Here is a 21,475-nt window from a genome sequence, read left to right on the forward strand (position 1 = left end):
AATCAATTGAAGAAAACGAATGCACATTTTGAGATGTATACATGCTCTTGTCATACTTAGAATTGCTAAGCTGACATTTACACTCTTATGTCAGATCTGGATAAAATAGTTTTATGTAATTTTCTGGTATTAAGAGAAATTTATTAAGGATAATTAATTGTACTCTGTCAAGGAATATACGGAAATTGTCTTTGAATAAACTCTATGTATTAATTTCAAAGAATAGCAACAACGTAAGGAATAGGATAAATTGCTACTCACCATAAATATGATCCATTGAGTTGCAGACAGGCACAATGAAAAGATTGATACACATGCAGATATCGGCCAAAACCTTCCTCAGCAAATAAAACATACACATATTTACAAAAGCAAGCACACTTCACACACCCTCAACCACCTCCACCGGCAGCTCCAACCAGAATGCAACTGTCACATGAATATCTATCTGGAGTGGGGCAGGCAAAGGGGAGGGATAGCAGAGTATGGATGGGGAGAGAGACGAGCACTTATTGGAAGGGCATGTGGGGGGGGGAGGGGGGGGGTACACAGGGAGTGAAAAGGGAGGGGAGCAGAAAAGGACAGGAGAGGAGAGGAGAGGAAAAGGAAGAGAGTGGAAAAGGAGAGGAGAGGAAAAGGAGAGCAGAAAAGGAGAGGTGCAGAAAGGGAGAGAAGTTGAAAAGGAAGGGAGAAGGGAAGGGGACAGATACACTGGCAGAGGAGGGCACACAAAGAGGATGAGAGAATGTGAAAGGAAAAGAGGGGATAGAACAAGGGGGTGGAAACTGTTGGATGGAGGGTGTGGTGGCAGTAGGTTACCATAGGGGATAATTTTGAGAGCAGATAATGTATCATAAGCGTAACTCCCACCAGCACAGTTCAGAAAAGCTGGTGATGGAGGGGAGGATCTAGATGGCCCAGATTGTGACATAGCCATTGAAATCAAGCATTTTGTGTTCTGCAGCATGTTGTGCCACAGGATGGTCTACTTTACTTTTGGCCACAGTGTAGTGGTGGCCATTGATCCTGGTGGACAGCTGGTTGGTAGTCATACCAAAATAAAAAGCTGTGCAATGGTTGCAGCAGAGCTGGTACACAACATGGCTGCTTTCACTGGTAGCCCAGCCTTTTTTGGGGTAAGACAAGCCTGTGACAGGAATGGAATAGGAAGTGCTGGATGGGCAGATTGGATGGGTCTTGCACCTAGGTCTTCCACAGGGATGCGATAACAGGTGGCAATAGGTTGTGACTGGGAGTGGCATACGGATGGACTATCTTGTTGTGTTAAATTACATTACTACCAGCAGTGTTCCAAACTGCAATGTATATAAATAAAAAGTCCAAGAAAGCCAAAGAGTCACAGTGAAGAGTTACAGTGAGTTAAATAACATCAAGCATGAGAGGTCCACATGAAAAGATGTAAGTGCTCACAGCTCTGTGGTATCTACAAGTGGAACATTATGAGCATCAGTCAGTCTTTTGCTATTTTATATTTTTTTCAGTTAGATTAATACTGAGTGAACATAGTGACTTGCTTTTTCAAAGATATTCTTTGGAGCACTAACCAGACCAGACCTAGATGCTTCTTGTTCTATGTCTGGATGCATTAGTTTGCTGAGGTATCACATTATTCTGAGATAAAAGAAACTGCATATTGACAACAAAGTTACTGTTAAGTTGTGTATTATAGTAACCACCATCAACTGACAATTAGGAAAAGCACTGGGTCCATTCTAAATAAAATAAATAAAATCAGACTCATATAGATAATTACTAACAAGTTTGAAAAGTGCCATGTTGAGTTTAAGGTCTATGGTTCTTGCACAACACCTAAGAGATTCATTTGACACAACAGACACATCATGGTTCCTTCATCTAAGTCTCATGTCTCCAGTTTGAAATAGACCACGGAGTGATATCTAATACCACGCAAGCATTTCTCCTGTGCTGAAACTTTCATGGAGGCACACTAGTCTGTTTCCTGTTTTCGTGTTAGGAGAGCAGTAATAAATAATCTCACTGTCCCATTGCATATGCATATGGAAGGCTCAGCACTAAATTATTCATTATTAAAAATTGCTAAGTGACTTGCTTCAGATGGTTCTCATGATTCATCATAATCTACTATACAACCACTGTGCTTAGTGGAGAATGATTCCTTCAAAATAACATTGTTGAATCTCACATGACATGTTAATCAATGGTGTTGCACATCTATTCTCCCTGAGTTGAATCTCAGAAGCAAAATATGTACGTAACAAACTTTTGGAACAAAGGTTACAACAAAATAATTTGTCTGAATGTGTCCATGACTGAAAGGGACACCTGTTTGTGATTTGCTTGTAGCATAGAAGACAGTCATATGATACAACTAGAACCAAAGGATATAATTATGTAACAATTTCCTGGGAACAATATACACAAAAAATGCTCCAGTACAAGCACTACTTTTCCTAAAACAGTGTTGATGTTTTTGTTCTTGTGTGGAAAACTAATTTTCCATTGTTACATTAATTCACATGAACAAGAATGAAAACTGCTGCACTGAAGTACCATTCTCATCTACCATGTGCTCAACTGTGAACTGTGGATCTTTGGTCTATAAATGAGTATGCCAAGTTTTATTTTTATTTGGGACACTGTTAGATCAATAAACTATCTAGTATTACTGTATAAACCCTGATGTCAGTGTAAACTTGCTCTTTCTTCAGCCCAGTAAGATGTTTTATGACAATAAAATGTCAGAAACCTTCTAGATTTGTTAAGTTCTATTTTTAAATGTCATACATACTATTGTCACTCACCTGAAAGAATTGAGACAAGTTTCATCTCAATGTCTAGAAAAAGTCTCCACAATCCAGCTTCCTCAAGTTTCTGATTCAGCAGCTTGGCACACAACAATAGTTTATCCAAGGCTTGAGGTAGTGAGGACAGTTTTGTCTGAGTTGGCTCATCCTGCATAAGGAAAATATAACTTAAGCTCTTTAACAAATAGTATCAGTAAACATAAAAAAAAGTGTTAAAATTGATAAAATGTAATAGAGACAATTTTTAGCTGATGAAGGTTCTAACACTACCATCCAATTATTGGTCAATCCTATGAATATTAACTACAATTTTACAAGAGAGTAAACTTGTTATTTTCAGATGGTTGCATCAGAACAAGCTGATGAATATCAAGATGCCTTCGCAGCATTAAATGGTAATGCAAAATTCAAATTGCTTCTAAAATGGTACTTAATTTTTGGGTTGATTTGATTACTGCCTGAATCTGAAAATCATCAATAATCTGAAACTGCCTGGCAGATCAAAACTGTGCATCACACCAATATTCGAACTTTGGACTTTTGCCTTATGCAGGCAAGTGCTCCACCTACTGAGCTACCAAAGTACAACTCACGACACGTTCTCACAGTTTTACTCCCACTAGTACATCATCACCTACCTTCCAAACTTCACAGAAGGTATCCTGTGAAACTTGCAGAACTAGCACTCCTAGAAGAAAGGATATTGCTGAGACATTTCTTATTTTTGCCACAGCTTGGATGATGTTTCCAGAATGAATTTTTCACTCTGCAGTGGAGTGTGCTGATGTGACATTTCATGGTAGATATATACTGTGTCCCATCTGTGGCTGTGGCTAAGCCATGTCTCTGCAGTATCTTTTCTTCTGGGAGTCCTAGTCCTGAGTTTCACAGGAGAACTTCTGTGAAGTTTGAAAGGTGGTAGATGGGGCACTGAAAAATTCATTCTGGGCATGAATAACCTGACTGATGCTCGATTCATTAAATACATTAGTATCACATAATAATAACTTTCACATTCCACAAAAATTTTCATAACCTCACAACATTGAGATATACACTCCTGGAAATTGAAATAAGAACACCGTGAATTCATTGTCCCTGGAAGGGGAAACTTTATTGACACATTCCTGGGGTCAGATACATCACATGATCACACTGACAGAACCACAGGCACATAGACACAGGCAACAGAGCATGCACAATGTCGGCACTAGTACAGTGTATATCCACCTTTCGCAGCAATGCAGGGTGCTATTCTCCCATGGAGACGATCGTAGAGATGCTGGATGTAGTCCTGTGGAACGGCTTGCCATGCCATTTCCACCTGGCGCCTCAGTTGGACCAGCGTTCGTGCTGGACGTGCAGACCGCGTGAGACAACGCTTCATCCAGTCCCAAACATGCTCAATAGGGGACAGATCCGGAGATCTTGCTGGCCAGGGTAGTTGACTTACACCTTCTAGAGCATGTTGGGTGGCACGGGATGCATGCGGACGTGCATTGTCCTGTTGGAACAGCAAGTTCCCTTGGGGGTCTAGGAATGGTAGAACGATGGGTTCGATAACGGTTTGGATGTACCGTGCACTATTCAGTGTCCCCTCGACGATCACCAGTGGTGTACGGCCAGTGTAGGAGATCGCTCCCCACACCATGATGCCGGGTGTTGGCCCTGTGTGCCTCGGTCGTATGCAGTCCTGATTGTGGCGCTCACCTGCACGGCGCCAAACACGCATACGAACATCATTGGCACCAAGGCAGAAGCGACTCTCATCGCTGAAGACGACACGTCTCCATTCGTCCCTCCATTCACGCCTGTCGCGACACCACTGGAGGCGGGCTGCACGATGTTGGGGCGTGAGCGGAAGACGGCCTAACGGTGTGCGGGACCGTAGCCCAGCTTCATGGAGACGGTTGCGAATGGTCCTCGCCGATACCCCAGGAGCAACAGTGTCCCTAATTTGCTGGGAAGTGGCGGTGCGGTCTCCTACGGCACTGCGTAGGATCCTACGGTCTTGGCGTGCATCCGTGCGTCGCTGCGGTCCGGTCCCAGGTCGACGGGCACGTGCACCTTCCGCCGACCACTGGCGACAACATCGATGTACTGTGGAGACCTCACGCCCCACGTGTTGAGCAATTCGGCGGTACGTCCACCCGGCCTCCCGCATGCCCACTATACGCCCTCGCTCAAAGTCCGTCAACTGCACATACGGTTCACGTCCACGCTGTCGCGGCATGCTACCAGTGTTAAAGACTGCGATGGAGCTCCGTATGCCACGGCAAACTGGCTGACACTGACGGCGGCGGTGCACAAATGCTGCGCAGCTAGCGCCATTCCACGGCCAACACCGCGGTTCCTGGTGTGTCCGCTGTGCCGTGCGTGTGATCATTGCTTGTACAGCCTTCTCGCAGTGTCCGGAGCAAGTATGGTGGGTCTGACACACCAGTGTCAATGTGTTCTTTTTTCCATTTCCAGGAGTGTACTTAGTACTGCAGCTCTATTGCCATGGGGCTGTGACACTTGAGCACCAACAAGAATGCTGCTTGTGGAACACAGTTAGGGCCTGCATCAGTGCAGTCTGCCCTGAAACCCTGAGACCTGGAGCCTCCACCACATCACGCCAGCACCGGCTCTGAGAAGCAGCTTTCGGCCATCAATATGGGGCTGTGGGTCACTGCCATTACATAATCACCCTGCTGCCTGCTGGACAGGCCGTGCCACAACACACATGGCCACAGCTAGCTGAGACTACCCAGGTCCAGACTCACTGCTGGCAGAGGCAGTTACATCAAAAACCACTGCCCGACCAAAGCTATGCCGTGTCAGCATTGTGTGACGACAATTCAAAGTAGGCCATTGGATGCTTCAACCATGCAGTGACTTCCTTCATTGATCCATAGCAAGGAGCCATAGTAAAGAAAATATGAATTTCAGGCTGTTTGATTGGCTCCACATGTCGTGTGCTGAGCACACCAAACCCAGCAGCTATTGCAACTGGTGTCAGAATATTGGCATCACTTTTTCAGTGCAATGTCTGAATCCACAATACAGTGAGTCAAGAAATTTAATTGTCAAAGTGTCTTGGTCATGGAAAGGAAACATGACTGCATTGCTCTATGTAAGATGAATTTTGGTAAAAGTAAGGAACCAGTGGAACTATTGCACTTTAGCGGTAATGGGTGATATGACTGGGTAGTACCTATCAGATGTATCCAGTGTAATTTGGAATGTCATTCAGCAAAATGCACAGAATCAGTATCAGTAGCGTGTTTCACGTGTAAGCAGTACGGACATAAGGCTAGACACTGCTGTGAATCAAAATGGCTAGTGATTAGACATAAGAGTTAAGTTAATGTTCTTTATTTTATTATCTTGTAATTGCTGGTGTTTCAAAAGAAGTGTTATGAAGGACAAGACTTCAGCAAAGTCAGAGATGGAAAGGCAGTCTCCATATTGTCAGAAAGGGTAGCATAATTAAAAGCAGTAAAGGTAGTTTGCATATTGTCGGAAGGGTAGCACAATTAAAAGCAGCAATAGGGACTACGTGGTCTAGTAGAGGAGCAGCCACCACAGTGAAATATAGCTTTGTCTGCTGAAAGTTTAATTACTCCTTTCTCTAGTAAATCAACTGTGAGTGTGCAAGAATTTGTGGAGGGCCTTGGGAACTTTGGAGAGATGACACAGAATGTTTGAGGGTTGTGAAATTAAGATTAAGTGAAGAAGCAAAACTTACGCAGGTTATACAGACGCTCTCAAGCGAACTGCAATATTTGAAGAAATTTTGCTAGAAAATGTGAAACAATCTGTGAAAGTAATATGTCTAAATGAATGTTGGCTAAAATCTGAAAATATCAGTCTTCTGAATAAACTTAAAGACTATGAACTGGCTACCAGCTTTTGTAGGACCAATGGGTATGGAGGATCTTGCATACTAGTTCATTCCTTGGTAGACTATGGTATCAGACAGAATTTTAGCCATCTGAATGAAGAAGGTACATTTGAAACTTAAAGAGTATAACATATTAATTATCAGCATACATCACAAACCTGAGTACCATATAAGCTCTGTATTTTTAGATAAGTTTGATACATTGCTTCATAAATTAAAAAGTGAGAAACTGTACAAGAAAGTGGTTATATGTGCTGACTTCAACATAGATGTAAGGACTGATGACAATTTTTTTTTACACTTAAAGAACCTGGTAGCCACAAATGGGCTAAATCTCTATTTTGATCAGTATACAAGAATTACAGCAACCTCTGCAACATGTATTGACAATATTGTAAGTAGTTATAATTATTACGTAAAAGAAAAGTTTCTTCTAGATTTAAGAGTATCAGACCATAAAGAGCTATTTGTATCACTACCGAAGCAATATTAAGTCTGCACAACAAAAATATGTAGGAATTTCAGTCAAGAAAACGTGGCAGTATTTTGTAAAACACTAAGCCAAACCAATTGGACAGTCAGCAAACACACTTCCATAAGTGACAATTACAGTAACTTTTTAACTGAATTCTCGGGTATATTCAATGAATGCTTCCCTTTTGTAACAGTGAGGACCAGGTCCCATAAAAGTAGATCATGGGTAACAAAAGGAATTAGGGTGTCTAGTGCTACTAAGAGGAAACTGCATATGGAGGCAAAAGTAAATCGAAGCCCTGAATTTCTTAAGTATGTAAGCACATAAAAAAAAAAAAAAAAAAAAAAAAAAAAAAAAAAAAAAAAAAAAAAAAAAAAAAAAAAATATTCGACAAACTTAGTTCAACTAGCAAAATGTACTGTGAATAATAACTTCATTTCAAATGTAAAAAACAAATCAAAAGCTGTTTGGTCTGTTATAAGAAGCAAAGTTGGCAGTGACGCAGAGAGACAATGCCCTTCTAAAATAGTGATAAATGGTAGAGCTGTTACAGAACCCAGTGCCATTTGTGAATCATTCAATGACTTTTTCATAAACTGTAACAAATTTGATGACTGTTCACCACCAAAAACAAAGCCCAATATGACAGACAGTAATTGCCCGTGTTTTAAGTTTTCTCATGTTTCCATCTCAGATGTCATCAAAATCATAATGTCCCTAAAAAATTCAAAATCTGTGGGGTGGGATGAGATCCCCACTGAGATAATAAAAATAGTCCATCACAATACTGCGTATCCACTCTCTTTCATAATCAACCAATCTTTTGATGATGGATGCTTCCCAGATCAATTAAAATATGCAGAAGTTCAGCCAGTACATAAAAAAAGGCAAACAAGATGAATTGGGCAACTATAGGCCAATCTCACTGTTACCAATTTTCTCAAAGATATTTGAAAGAGCTGCATGTGATCAGATTGAAAATCACAATTCATCTAACAGCATTATCTTATGCAATCAGTATGCTTTCAGAAAAGGCTGCTGCATAATCCATGCAATAAATGAATTAAGTCACAAATGTCAGGAAATGTCAAATCTCTTAGCTGGATGTCATCATACTTGCCAAGCAGAAAACAAAGAGTACTTATTAACATCAATGGCAAGAAATTTCTCTCTGGCTGGAAACACACTCAATTAGGTGTTCCACAAGGTTCAATATAGGACCACTGCTTTTTCTGTATTATATTAATGATATGCCGCACCAGGTCCAGTCTGATACTATCCTCCATGCAGATGACTCAACAGCTGTAGTCTGTTGTAAAAATGAGGTAGACCTAATTTGTCATACTGAACAAACACTTGGGGAAGTGGAGACGTGAGTCAAAAACAAAAACTTGACATTAAATTTTACAAAAACAGAAATTGTTCATTTCACCACAAAACAATCTGCACAGTCTATTAGTGAAATATGGTATATGGACAAAAAATTATAGTTGCAGACCTTGGCGTATTAGTCAATAAAAATCTGTTATAGAGTCACCATGTGGACAACATACTGGGTTGACTGAATAGTTTTGTATATATTATGAATATCTTGTATAGTATTACTGATTTAGCTGTAAGAAAAACTGTATATAATGCATATTTTGTTTCAGTCATTAGGTATAGTACAATTTTCTGGGGGTCTGAAAAAACAAATTTACTTAGAGCTTTTAGACTACAAAAAAGAATCATCCGAGCAACATTGTAAACCTTTATTTGTAAAACTAGATCTAATGAGCATTCCAAGCATATACATCTATGAAACTCACTTCCACAAAAAGAAACCCAACTCTTTTTGAGGGCAACTGCTTCTTGCATCAATATGACACTAGATATAGAATGAGCTACATGTTACCTACCCACCGATTAAAATAATATGAAAAAACCCAATACTATATGGGCATGTAATTTGTAAATAAAATATGGAAAGCTATGGATGAGCCAAATGTAAAAGGTACCAAACAGAATTGGAAAAAATTCTGAAAGATAAATGTTACTATAGTGTAGAAGATTTCTTGAATGGCAACAATGCATTGGAACTGTAATTAAAATACCTCTTTGATGATGTTACACCATATGTATTATTAGTTTATTGTCTATTATTAGTATTATTATATATAGTGTAAAACTGACAAGTCACCTATGTCACAATCTTACATTGTATAAGGCATGTTATGTGATAATAAAAATCGAAATGGAAAATAATTTAAAAAGGGGTGAGTTCAAAAGTATACAAAGCACAACAGCGCCAGGTATTTTATGGAACAGTCAGGCATGGTAACAAAGAGGTATACAGAATCAATGGAAGAATTTGCAGATAGAATAAGAAAGATCAATGATTGTATATATGAGATGGTGCAGAATGGAGTAATTTTACAGAAGAGTGAGCAGAGGGCACTTTACACATTTTTACAAGGGTTGCCTTCAGAAATATCGAGGAGAGTATGAACACAGATACCAACTGATTAGCACACAGTTGTTAGATTGGCAGCAGAATGCAAGGGAATTGATGCTTCAATTGAGTTTGCAGTTAGATGGACAGTTTTTTTCGGCAATATAAGGTGTTACAGATGTGGATAGATAGGGCATGTGTGGAAGCAATGTCACCAGTCATGGGACAGTGAGAGCAGTGACAGAGGTCAGGGTAATGGTGGTGATAGTTTCAGGGGTAGGGGACCAGGGATGAAGCAAGTGTTAAATGCCGAAGGGAACCTGAGGTCCACCTATGGGCATTCCGACTAAAATTAGATGCTATGAGGTCATGCGCACAGGTGGATTCTCCAGTCAAAGGGATAGTGGTAAGAAGAACTGCAGGATATTTTTGGATACAGGGACACCTGTGTAAGTTGCCAATGGGGATCTGGTGGACCACAAGCAATGGAACCAACCATGGTATAGATTGCATGGAGTTGGAGATAGCAATGTCGCACCAGTGGGATCGGTGGATATAGATGTTTGCCTTTGTGTGGTTCAGTTCAAACAATTTGTAGAGATTGTGTCAAACGTGAGTGAGAGCTATCTACATCTACATCTACATCTATACTCCGCGAGCCACCTTACGGTGTGTGGCGGAGGGTACTTATTGTACCACTATCTGATCCCCCCTTCCCTGTTCCATTCACGAATTGTGCGTGGGAAGAACGACTGCTTGTAAGTCTCCGTATTTGCTCTAATTTCTCGGATCTTTTCGTTGTGATCATTACGCGAGATATATGTGGGCGGTAGTAATATGTTGCCCATCTCTTCCCGGAATGTGCTCTCTCGTAATTTCGATAATAAACCTCTCCGTATTGCGTAACGCCTTTCTTGAAGTGTCCGCCACTGGAGCTTGTTCAGCATCTCCGTAACGCTCTCGCGCTGACTAAATGTCCCCATGACGAATCGCGCTGCTTTTCGCTGGATCATGTCTATCTCTTCTATTAATCCAACCTGGTAAGGGTCCCATACTGATGAGCAATACTCAAGAATCGGACGAACAAGCGTTTTGTAAGCTACTTCTTTCGTCGATGAGTCACATTTTCTTAGAATTCTTCCTATGAATCTCAACCTGGCGCCTGCTTTTCCCACTATTTGTTTTATGTGATCATTCCACTTCAGATCGCTCCGGATAGTAACTCCTAAGTATTTTACGGTCGTTACCGCTTCCAATGATTTACCACCTATGGCATAATCGTACTGGAATGGATTTCTGCCCCTATGTATGCGCATTATATTACATTTATCTACGTTTAGGGAAAGCTGCCAGCTGTCGCACCATGCATTAATCCTCTGCAGGTCCTCCTGGAGTACGTACGAGTCTTCTGATGTTGCTACTTTCTTGTAGACAACCGTGTCATCTGCAAATAGCCTCACGGAGCTACCGATGTTATCAACTAAGTCATTTATGTATATTGTAAACAATAAAGGTCCTATCACGCTTCCCTGCGGTACTCCCGAAATTACCTCTACATCTGCAGATTTTGAACCGTTAAGAATGACATGTTGTGTTCTTTCTTCTAGGAAATCCTGAATCCATTCACAAACCTGGTCCGATATTCCGTAAGCTCGTATTTTTTTTCACTAAACGTAAGTGCGGAACCGTATCAAATGCCTTCCTGAAGTCCAGGAATACGGCATCAATCTGCTCGCCAGTGTCTACGGCACTGTGAATTTCTTGGGCAAATAGGGCGAGCTGAGTTTCACATGATCTCTGTTTGCGGAATCCATGTTGGTTATGATGAAGGAGATTTGTACTATCTAAGAACGTCATAATACGAGAACACAAAACATGTTCCATCATTCTACAACAGATTGACGTAAGCGAAATAGGCCTATAATTATTCGCATCTGATTTATGACCCTTCTTGAAAATGGGAACGACCTGCGCTTTCTTCCAGTCGCTAGGTACTTTACGTTCTTCCAGCGATCTACGATAAATTGCTGATAGAAAGGGGGCAAGTTCTTTAGCATAATCACTGTAGAATCTTAAGGGTATCTCGTCTGGTCCGGATGCTTTTCCGCTACTAAGTGATAGCAGTTGTTTTTCAATTCCGATATCGTTTATTTCAATATTTTCCATTTTGGCGTCCGTGCGACGGCTGAAGTCAGGGACCGTGTTACGATTTTCCGCAGTGAAACAGTTTCGGAACACTGAATTCAGTATTTCTGCCTTTCTTCGGTTGTCCTCTGTTTCGGTGCCATCGTGGTCAACGAGTGACTGAATAGGGGATTTAGATCCGCTTACCGATTTTACATATGACCAAAACTTTTTAGGGTTCTTGTTTAGATTGTTTGCCAATGTTTTATGTTCGAATTCGTTGAATGCTTCTCTCATTGCTCTCTTTACGCTCTTTTTCGCTTCGTTCAGCTTTTCCTTATCAGCTATGATTTGACTACTCTTAAACCTATGATGAAGCTTTCTTTGTTTCCGTAGTACCTTGCGTACATGATTGTTATACCACGGTGGATCTTTCCCCTCGCTTTGGACCTTAGTCGGTACGAACTTATCTAAGGCGTACTGGACGATGTTTCTGAATTTTTTCCATTTTTGTTCCACATCCTCTTCCTCAGAAATGAACGTTTGATGGTGGTCACTCAGATATTCTGCGATTTGTGCCCTATCACTCTTGTTAAGCAAATATATTTTCCTTCCTTTCTTGGCATTTCTTATTACACTTGTAGTCATTGATGCAACCACTGACTTATGATCACTGATACCCTCTTCTACATTCACGGAGTCGAAAAGTTCCGGTCTATTTGTTGCTATGAGGTCTAAAACGTTAGCTTCACGAGTTGGTTCTCTAACTATCTGCTCGAAGTAATTCTCGGACAAGGCAGTCAGGATAATGTCACAAGAGTCTCTGTCCCTGGCTCCAGTTCTGATTGTGTGACTATCCCATTCTATACCTGGTAGATTGAAGTCTCCCCCTATTACAATAGTATGATCACGAAACTTCTTCACGACGTTCTGCAGGTTCTCTCTGAGGCGCTCAACTACTACGGTTACTGATGCAGGTGGTCTATAGAAGCATCCGACTATCATATCTGACCCACCTTTGATACTTAACTTAACCCAGATTATTTCACATTCGCATTCGCTAATAACTTCACTGGATATTATTGAATTCTTTACTGCTATAAATACTCCTCCACCATTGGCGTTTATCCTATCCTTGCGGTATATATTCCATTCTGTGTCTAGGATTTCGTTACTGTTCACTTCCGGTTTTAACCAACTTTCCGTTCCTAATACTATATGCGCACTATTTCCTTCAATAAGAGATACTAATTCAGGAACCTTGCCCTGGATACTCCTGCAGTTTACCAATATTACGTTGACTTTTCCTGTTTTTGGTCTCTGAGGACGGACGTTCTTTATCAACGATGATAATGTCCTCTCTGGTAAGCCGTCAGGTATTTTATCGTTTCGCCCAAAGGGGGGTCCCTCTAACCTAAAAAACCCCCGTGTGCACGCCACACGTACTCTGCTACCCTAGTAGCTGCTTCCGGTGTGTAGTGCACGCCTGACCTGTCTAGGGGGGCCCTACAGTTCTCCACCCAATAACGGAGGTCGATGAATTTGCAACCATTATAGTCGCAGAGTCGTCTGAGCCTCTGGTTTAGACCCTCCACACGGCTCCAAACCAGAGGACCGCGATCGACTCTGGGCACTATGCTGCAGATATTAAGCTCAGCTTGCACTCCGCGTGCGATGCTGGTTGTCTTCACCAAATCAGCCAGCCGCCGGAAGGAACCAAGGATGGCCTCAGAACCCAAGCGGCAGGCGTCATTCGTTCCGACATGTGCTACTATCTGCAGCTGGTCACACCCAGTGCGTTCAATAGCTGCCGGAAGGGCCTCCTCCACATTACGGACGAGACCCCCCGGCAAGCACACCGAGTGCACACTGGCATTCTTCCCCGACCTACCCGCTATTTTCCTAAGGGGCTCCATAACCCGCCTAACGTTGGAGCTCCCTATAACTAATAGGCCCGCCCTCTGTGACTGTCGGGACCTTGCCGGAGAATCGGCCACTGGCCCAACAGGCGAGGCATCCTGTGGTGGCTCGGAAACGATGTCATCACCACTAGGAAGCACCCCGTACCTGTTGGAAAGGGGTAAGGCAGCTGCCACGCGGCCAGATCCCACCTTCGCCTTTCGGCCAGGCACGCGCGAGCCCACCACTGTCCGCCATTCACCCTGGAGTGATGGCTGACCGGTAAGATGCTCACTGCCGGAAGACGCAGCGACATCAGGGGTTCCATGCGATTCCAAGGCCACCGAAGTAGGCATAGGTCTCACCACAGTTGCCCCAACGCCACTACGAGCCGACGCCTGCGCCTCGAGCTCGATGAGCCTAGCAGACAAAGCCTCCACCTGCCCGCGAAGAGTGGCCAATTCTCCTTGCGTCCGCTCACAACAACCACAGTCCCTACACATGACTATGTTTACCCTACAAGCGAACGGTGTACTCGCCTTATTAGCAGCAGGAAATCGAAGTGCTCTCTCACTGACGGTCTAACCGACACTGAGCTGTTCTAACCAAACAAACAAAAGCCTGTACGATACGAGGGTCGATAGCAACGGCGATACTGTACACTACACTGTTATTAAAATAAACGGTTGTGTCTAGTAGGCACTCAAACACGCAAGAAATTACAAAAATAAAATAGTAACTACCCAGGTAACTGAAAATAAGTTGTACCTGTTTGAAGCTCGTAAAAATGTGTAACAAGCGAACGGTGTACTCGCCTTATTAGCAGCAGGAAATCGAAGTGCTCTCTCACTGACGGTCTAACCGACACTGAGCTGTTCTAACCAAACAAACAAAAGCCTGTACGATACGAGGGTCGATAGCAACGGCGATACTGTACACTACACTGTTATTAAAATAAAAGGTTGTGTCTAGTAGGCACTCAAACACGCAAGAAATTACAAAAATAAAATAGTAACTACCCAGATAACTGAAAATAAGTTGTACCTGTTTGAAGCTCGTAAAAATGTGTAACAAGCGAACGGTGTACTCGCCTTATTAGCAGCAGGAAATCGAAGTGCTCTCTCACTGACGGTCTAACCGACACTGAGCTGTTCTAACCAAACAAACAAAAGCCTGTACGATACGAGGGTCGATAGCAACGGCGATACTGTACACTACACTGTTATTAAAATAAAAGGTTGTGTCTAGTAGGCACTCAAACACGCAAGAAATTACAAAAATAAAATAGTAACTACCCAGATAACTGAAAATAAGTTGTACCTGTTTGAAGCTCGTAAAAATGTGTAACAAGCGAACGGTGTACTCGCCTTATTAGCAGCAGGAAATCAAAGTGCTCTCTCACTGACGGTCTAACCGACACTGAAATGAGTCTAGCATTGGATTTCTTGTAACAGCATTGTACCAAAATCGATCTTTGGCAACACATTGTGGAGCTCTAAATAAAAAAGTTTCAGTTGGACAAAACTGCTGCCATTGTAGCACTGTTGTGGCACAAATCTTTAGAGTGTGACAAATTGTTTAAACCAAGAACAATCACACTAAGACTCAATACACACAACTGTGTACATAAGGGTACCGGGAAATTGCTTTGGGTTAATGTTGAGTTTAATTTACCAGTAGGAGTGTTGTGCATGTGGAACTGCTGGAAGTAAATAAAATATTGGATGGGGAAGTGGCGAGGACTTAAGGATAACAAAGGGGATGTTGTTTGCTAATGTGGATATTCTGCAGGAGAAACAGTGAGACATGAAGGGTGTTGACCATGGACAGTCGGCAAATGTCACTGAGTTGCATTATGAGGGAAAGTGAAAGACCTAAAGGGGAATGATAATAAACAGGTGGCAGAGTTACTGTTGGAATTAAGAGATTTATTTATTTTCAAAAGGGCCATTACAAGCAGTCCATGTTATGCAGCACCAAACACTCAAGGAAATTAATCATCAGTTTACTGCAGACCACATAGGATGCCAAGGTATTTGTAGCCGATTCTGGAGGAATTCAGCTATCAGTAGCTGAGGGACGGGATTACTGAAGAAAGAAATAGCCCTTGGACAGAATTGTTGTCATGTCCAAAAAATCAGCAGGTGGATCATGAAAATATAGGTCTTATTGCAATTATCAACACTTGAAAGCCAAGACTCTAATGGGTGCCCACCCTCTGCAGAACACTATGGAAACCTTAGACTATTTAACCCAGTGCAACTATTTTTTAATTGTGGACTTAAGGAGTGTCCATGATCAGCTAGAAATTGTTATCAATTCAGAAGGGTGCATTTGGATTGAAAAACACAACTGTGACATTTCAGAGGTTGTTGGATGGAGTTCTCAGAGTGTTGAAATAATGCCAATGTATGATGTATCTTGATGGTATGTCACTGCAAGTGATAAAGAGCAGCACATCCAACACGTAAGGAAGGTATTCATGAGACAGAGGGCCAAAAATTTAATGTTGAGCACAGGGAAGTGTAATTTTGTGTTAGATGAAGTGCCTTATCTTGGTCTCATAATTAGGTAGGATGGGGTTAGGATGAACCCCAAGGTTAGTTAAAGCTGTAAACGAATTTTCTGTACCTAAATCGGTGGAGGAACTGCAATCATTTCTGAAACATTGATTATTATAAAAGGTTCATAGAAGGCTTTGCAGATACTGCCAGGCCACTGATGCAATTACTAAGAAAGGTTCAATTTTTTTGGTCAGAGCAGAGGATTGTCACTGTGCTTCTGAGAAACTGAAGGAAACTTTGACGTCGAGTCTGATCTTAGTGTTTCCAAATTTCTGTAAGGACTTCATTCTATCATGTTATGTATCCAACCATGTACAGTAGAGTCTCGATAGTTCGAGGTAAACAGGACCGGAACCACCTCGAACTATCGAAAACTCAAACTATCGAAATTTAAATGGGAAAAAGAAATATTACGATGTTGTAAGTAATACAGGTCAAAATATGAACTTTATTAAAATAAAACTATTTACACATGCATTTGCATTGACAGAATAACAATAATTAGTTATTTAGACAACTAATAGTGAAGTGTCTTTTGTTTGGCGAAACTGCAACGTTTCCTCCCAGCAATGTCACGCCACCGTCTCAGGAGAAGTAGGTCAGTTGGTGTCACCTCACGCTGTTGTTCCATGTGGCCTCGAGAGCAGTGTAGCCATCGGTGTGACTCATCATTGGTGCAGCCTCTGCCTCGTCACTCTTACACTGCGATGGAATGTTAACCATGTCAATTATAGAAGAGTCTGTCACTTCCAACTATTCGTCCGAATTTAAACACTTGCCTACTTCCACCTCTTCTGCCTCTTCACACCCTGACAATCTTCTGATTAAATTACACAATGATTGATCGTCCTCATCTGCTAAATCTTCAGTTTCTGTGTCTGGCATACTTTACTGTAGAATTTTCCTCCATGACTTAGAAATTGTGTCTGACTTTATTTCACTCCAAGATTTGCTAATCCAGTACACGACGTCCTTCAAAGTCACTTTCTTCAAAACTCCTACAATGCTTTCATTGTCTTCGGAATGCAGGATTGACTGTAGCAATCGTCGCTGATACTTTTTTTTTAGACATCCCAGAACACCCTGATCCATGGGCTTAATGAGACAGGTAACGTTTGGTGGGAAAAACAAGGTGCGGATACCGTCGCACTGCAGTTCTCCTGCACTTGGATGTGAGGATGCATTATCCATGAGCAAAATTGCATTGCATGGCAGTCCCCTTTCATTTAAAAAATTCTTGCAGTCAGATTAAAATGAGTTAAAAAACCAGTTCTTGAAGATTTCCTGATTCATGCAGGCATTATTCTGATGTGTATAGACAACCGGAAGAGCTGAGATGGATACATTCTTGAATGCTCTTGGCTTGGCACACTTCCCAATCACAACTAGTCTTAGTTTGTGGTTTCCAGTTGCATTTGAAGCTGCCAGAACTGTGAGCTGCTTTTTGCTTTTTTTGCGATCAGGAGCACTTTTTTCTTCACAAGAAGCAAGTGTCCGAAGCAAGTGTCCTTGCTGGTAACATTTTAAAATTTAGCCCAGTTTCGTCACAGTTATATATTTGTTATATTTGTTCATTAGACTAATTTTCGTCAGTTATGATTTTTTAAACTCGGCGATGAATTTTGAAACAGCCTGAGCGTCACCAGAGAGTTTTTCTCCACATATGTCTAGTTGACGCACTAAATACCTCTTCTTCCACTTGTCTAGCCAGCCCACACTAGCGGCGAAATTGTCATCTTCTTCCTGCAGCTGGTTTCTGGAAAACAAAGCTTTTATCTTGGAAGATTGGGCCAGAAATCAGAGCACCCTTCTGTCTCTGTTGGGTAAACCACATGAACAATGCCTCACTTGTTTTTTCAAAGTCTGACTTCTTTATACTTCTTCGACTGAGAGATTCGTGTGAGGATTTCTGTGAAGAAAACAGTTCCAATTTAAGTCGGTTTCTTCGCCAGTCACCAACAGTAACTTCACCGACACCATATTCGAGAGCAAGATTTTTTTATTGTTTCTCCTTTGTCAAGTCGTCTTAGTGCTTCTAATTTTAGATGCAAAGGCACAAATTTCCTCTTTTTTGTTACAGGACTCATCTTTGTAAGGTTTACAATGGAACACACAGTCAACAAACAAATCGACACACAACACTGTACAGTACAGGTACTGGCAACTACAGCAGCGTATGAACTCCCCAGTTTTGATCGGTAGCAGCTGGCAGCAGTTGGGGTATTTCATGCCATACTGACAACAGATGTTCGTGCAACAGTGCAGCGAGCTAATCGTCGGTGTTGACTGCATTGTTGTCTGTTTTATCACTGAGCTGTATCTCACTATCTATCTTTTGCAATGATGTTTTCATTATTTATCATGTCAGTAAAAAAAAGAAAGTAGATCGTTGCAACGTTAAAAGAGGCTCAGATTATTGGAAACTCAGACTATCGAGACTCAAACTATTGAGACTCTACTGTACTTGGTTGCATGTTGTCTCAAGATGTCAAGGGTATAAAATATCTGGTAGCCTGTGACAAATTAACTCATTGGAAAAAGGAAATGTTGTGCCAATCAATGGAATCACCTACTTCAAATGTTATGTCTATGGGGAAAAGTTTCTAGTGATAATGCAATATTGAAATAATTGCTGAGGTTGAAGGATTTATCTAGTAGACTGATATGATGGGCAGTATGACTGAGTGAATTTGATTTTGAAGTCATACATAAACGTAGAAACAAACACGGAAACATGGATGAATTGAGTAGGAAAGTTGTGATACTACAAATAGGAGGTAAAGAGCTTAAGGAATGGCAGACAGATGATGAATTAAAGCAGTTTCATGGCAATCGCAGTTTTGTGTGCAGAACGGATTGCTGTGCAACGAATCTAAGTTGGGACCATGCGTGGTGGTGCCACCAAAGCTGACCTGTGTATTACAGGAGACACATGACCACATTAGCAGGTCATTGAGGCTGTAGGTCTACCAAAAGAAGAGAAGCACAGAGGTACAGGTGGAAGATTAAGAAGGTGAACATGACCAATATGTGTGGAATTGCTACAGAGTGCACAGAGAGTGAATTTGTGTCAGCAAAGAGAGCCATTGCAGAGGTTACCTGAAGCATTAGCACCATTTCAATTGTTTGGGATTGATGTCTTAGGCCCTATCAAAAAACACCTGTACGAAATGCATATGTACTCATGATTATACAATTAAAGACCATTTTTCAAGATATATGGAAATGATTGCAATGCCCGAGCAACAAGCAGCAGTAGTGGTGCAAGTGCTAGTGAACAACTGGATACTGAAGTTCAGGGTTCCTGAGATAATAGTAACAATTCAGGGAACCAACTTTATGATGGATTTGTTCAAAGAATTGTATATGATATTATGTGTGAAGAAACTGAGCAAAAGTCCTCTATATTCTCAAGCTAATGGAAGACCAAAAAGAGTACATACAGTTACAGGGAAGATGCTAGGATGTTATGTGGATGAGCATCATACCAGTTGGGATGTTTATTTAAGGTATGTGGTCTCAGTGTACAACTCAAATCTGCACAGGAATACAAGATTTTCTCTGTATGAGGTAGTCCATTGTCACTCAAAATGTTAAGAGCCATGAAGGGTTATGCAGGAAAATTAGCTAATGAGTTCATGAAGATGATAAGGGACATATGGAACAGGATGCACAGGGGTAATACAAGGCACTAGAAAAGCAAGAACATGCAGTGAGCCATGCAGGAAAAATGTCACAACACAAGGTTGTTGCCATACAGGAAAAATGTCACAATACAAGGTTGGCCACTGGGTAATGTTTCCGACTTTCCACACTTCAAAGAGGAAGACAATTTTTTTTTCAAATATCAAATGTCATATCAAGTTGTGGAAACAACATCACCAGTGAATGTCAAATCCAGTTGCTGATGGGAATGCGGGTGTACATATAGGAGACTGAAACAATTTCATGGGAGCCTGGAAGTTATCCCAGTAATTTTGGGATTGTACTGGAAGGAAAATTTGAAAAAGTATGTGTGAGGGAGTGAGTTGAAGTTTAAGATGAACAAATGACAAGATGTCCTTACACGCTACAACCTAGGAGATAAAGAGCAAATTTACATGTTAGGTAGAAGTATAGTATAATGTATGGTGCAGATGGGATGAAATGCTGTGGGGCAGTAGGGGACTTTTAGGGAAATGAAAGGATAATGGGTATCCCTGTCCTCAGGTTGGATACATCAGGAGAAAAGATGGAGAGCATGCAGATCATAGCCATGCTACTGGTATTCTTCAGAGTGAAGGTCTTGCAGAACCACTACCTAGAACGAGGAGTGCTGTTCATGAAGCAAGACAATGTCACTGCTGGGATATCACTGTATGGGAAATCTGGAACAAAGTAAGACAACTAGAGAAAGCATTCAACAGTTTCTGGGAGGGTGTAAGGAATCATGGAGTGCTTAAAGTAGTTAAGGGGTGTGTATGAGGGTACATGGGACTCGTGAGAAATCGAGAGATGAGATGAGGCAGGTTCTGGGAATTATACTGTATGCAAGGAGGAGAAGAGGTTGGATCAATGAGGGAGGTCAACTGCTGGAAACTTGTGTCTGGGACAGCTGATGAGGAGGACAACAGGAGGATAAACAACACACGGCAGTAGTACAGCGATGGGTGAAAGGAAACAAAATAGCAAGTGAATGACACACAATGGAAATCAAAAGTTTGGAGAAAGATGTTTTAAACAATTCTTGGTTTTTATGCCAGCTGACTGGGGAAGTAAGGAACTATGCAAACTCTGTGGAAGGATCAGTGAACTGGAACATTAACAGGTTGCAAGCCACAGGAGAAATATTGGATAGAGAAGTAGTGATAATAAAATGATTACTTGGAGAACAGGGTGTGGGAAGCATGCAGAGATGTATCAGTATTGCAGGGAGCTATGCAGCAGGTTGTACAAAGACAACTGGGAGTAAACTTGTCATCATGTTGGTACCTGGAGAGGCTATCGAAAGTTCAAAAAGGACTACCACCTGAATTAAAGTTGACCTTGGAACCTAGCCATAAAAAATTGCCTTTATATTTCAACCTAAACACCATGGAATCAAGGACCAATGGAGCAACAGTGTACATTTAAGTTTCCTTTACGGTAACAGGGAAACAGGCATGGTACAAGTGCTCTCTAGCACAGACATATCCCGTCCAGTGGGGCATGCTGAGGGAGTTTGTCAGGGTAAGGGCAGCAATTGTTACTAGTCCCAGAGGACAAGAGTGGGCATGTGGAAATGGAAGAAGCATAGTGGCAGTTACAAAG

At 41.7% G+C, this 21,475-nt stretch overlaps 1 protein-coding gene across 1 annotated transcript in view; it reads right to left on the reverse strand.

Annotated features, from left to right (window-relative positions):
* The window catches only part of LOC126456406 (DNA polymerase nu-like), a 242,271-nt gene that overhangs the window by 193,462 nt on the left and 27,334 nt on the right, over nt 1–21,475 (reverse strand). Inside the window, exon 4 of the mRNA XM_050092158.1 lies at nt 2,805–2,955. Coding sequence (XP_049948115.1) covers nt 2,805–2,955 — 151 coding nt within the window. The remainder of the gene's footprint in view (nt 1–2,804; nt 2,956–21,475) is intronic.

The sequence above is a fragment of the Schistocerca serialis genome, chromosome 2 (genome assembly GCF_023864345.2).
Source record: "Schistocerca serialis cubense isolate TAMUIC-IGC-003099 chromosome 2, iqSchSeri2.2, whole genome shotgun sequence".
Taxonomy (NCBI): domain Eukaryota; kingdom Metazoa; phylum Arthropoda; class Insecta; order Orthoptera; family Acrididae; genus Schistocerca; species Schistocerca serialis.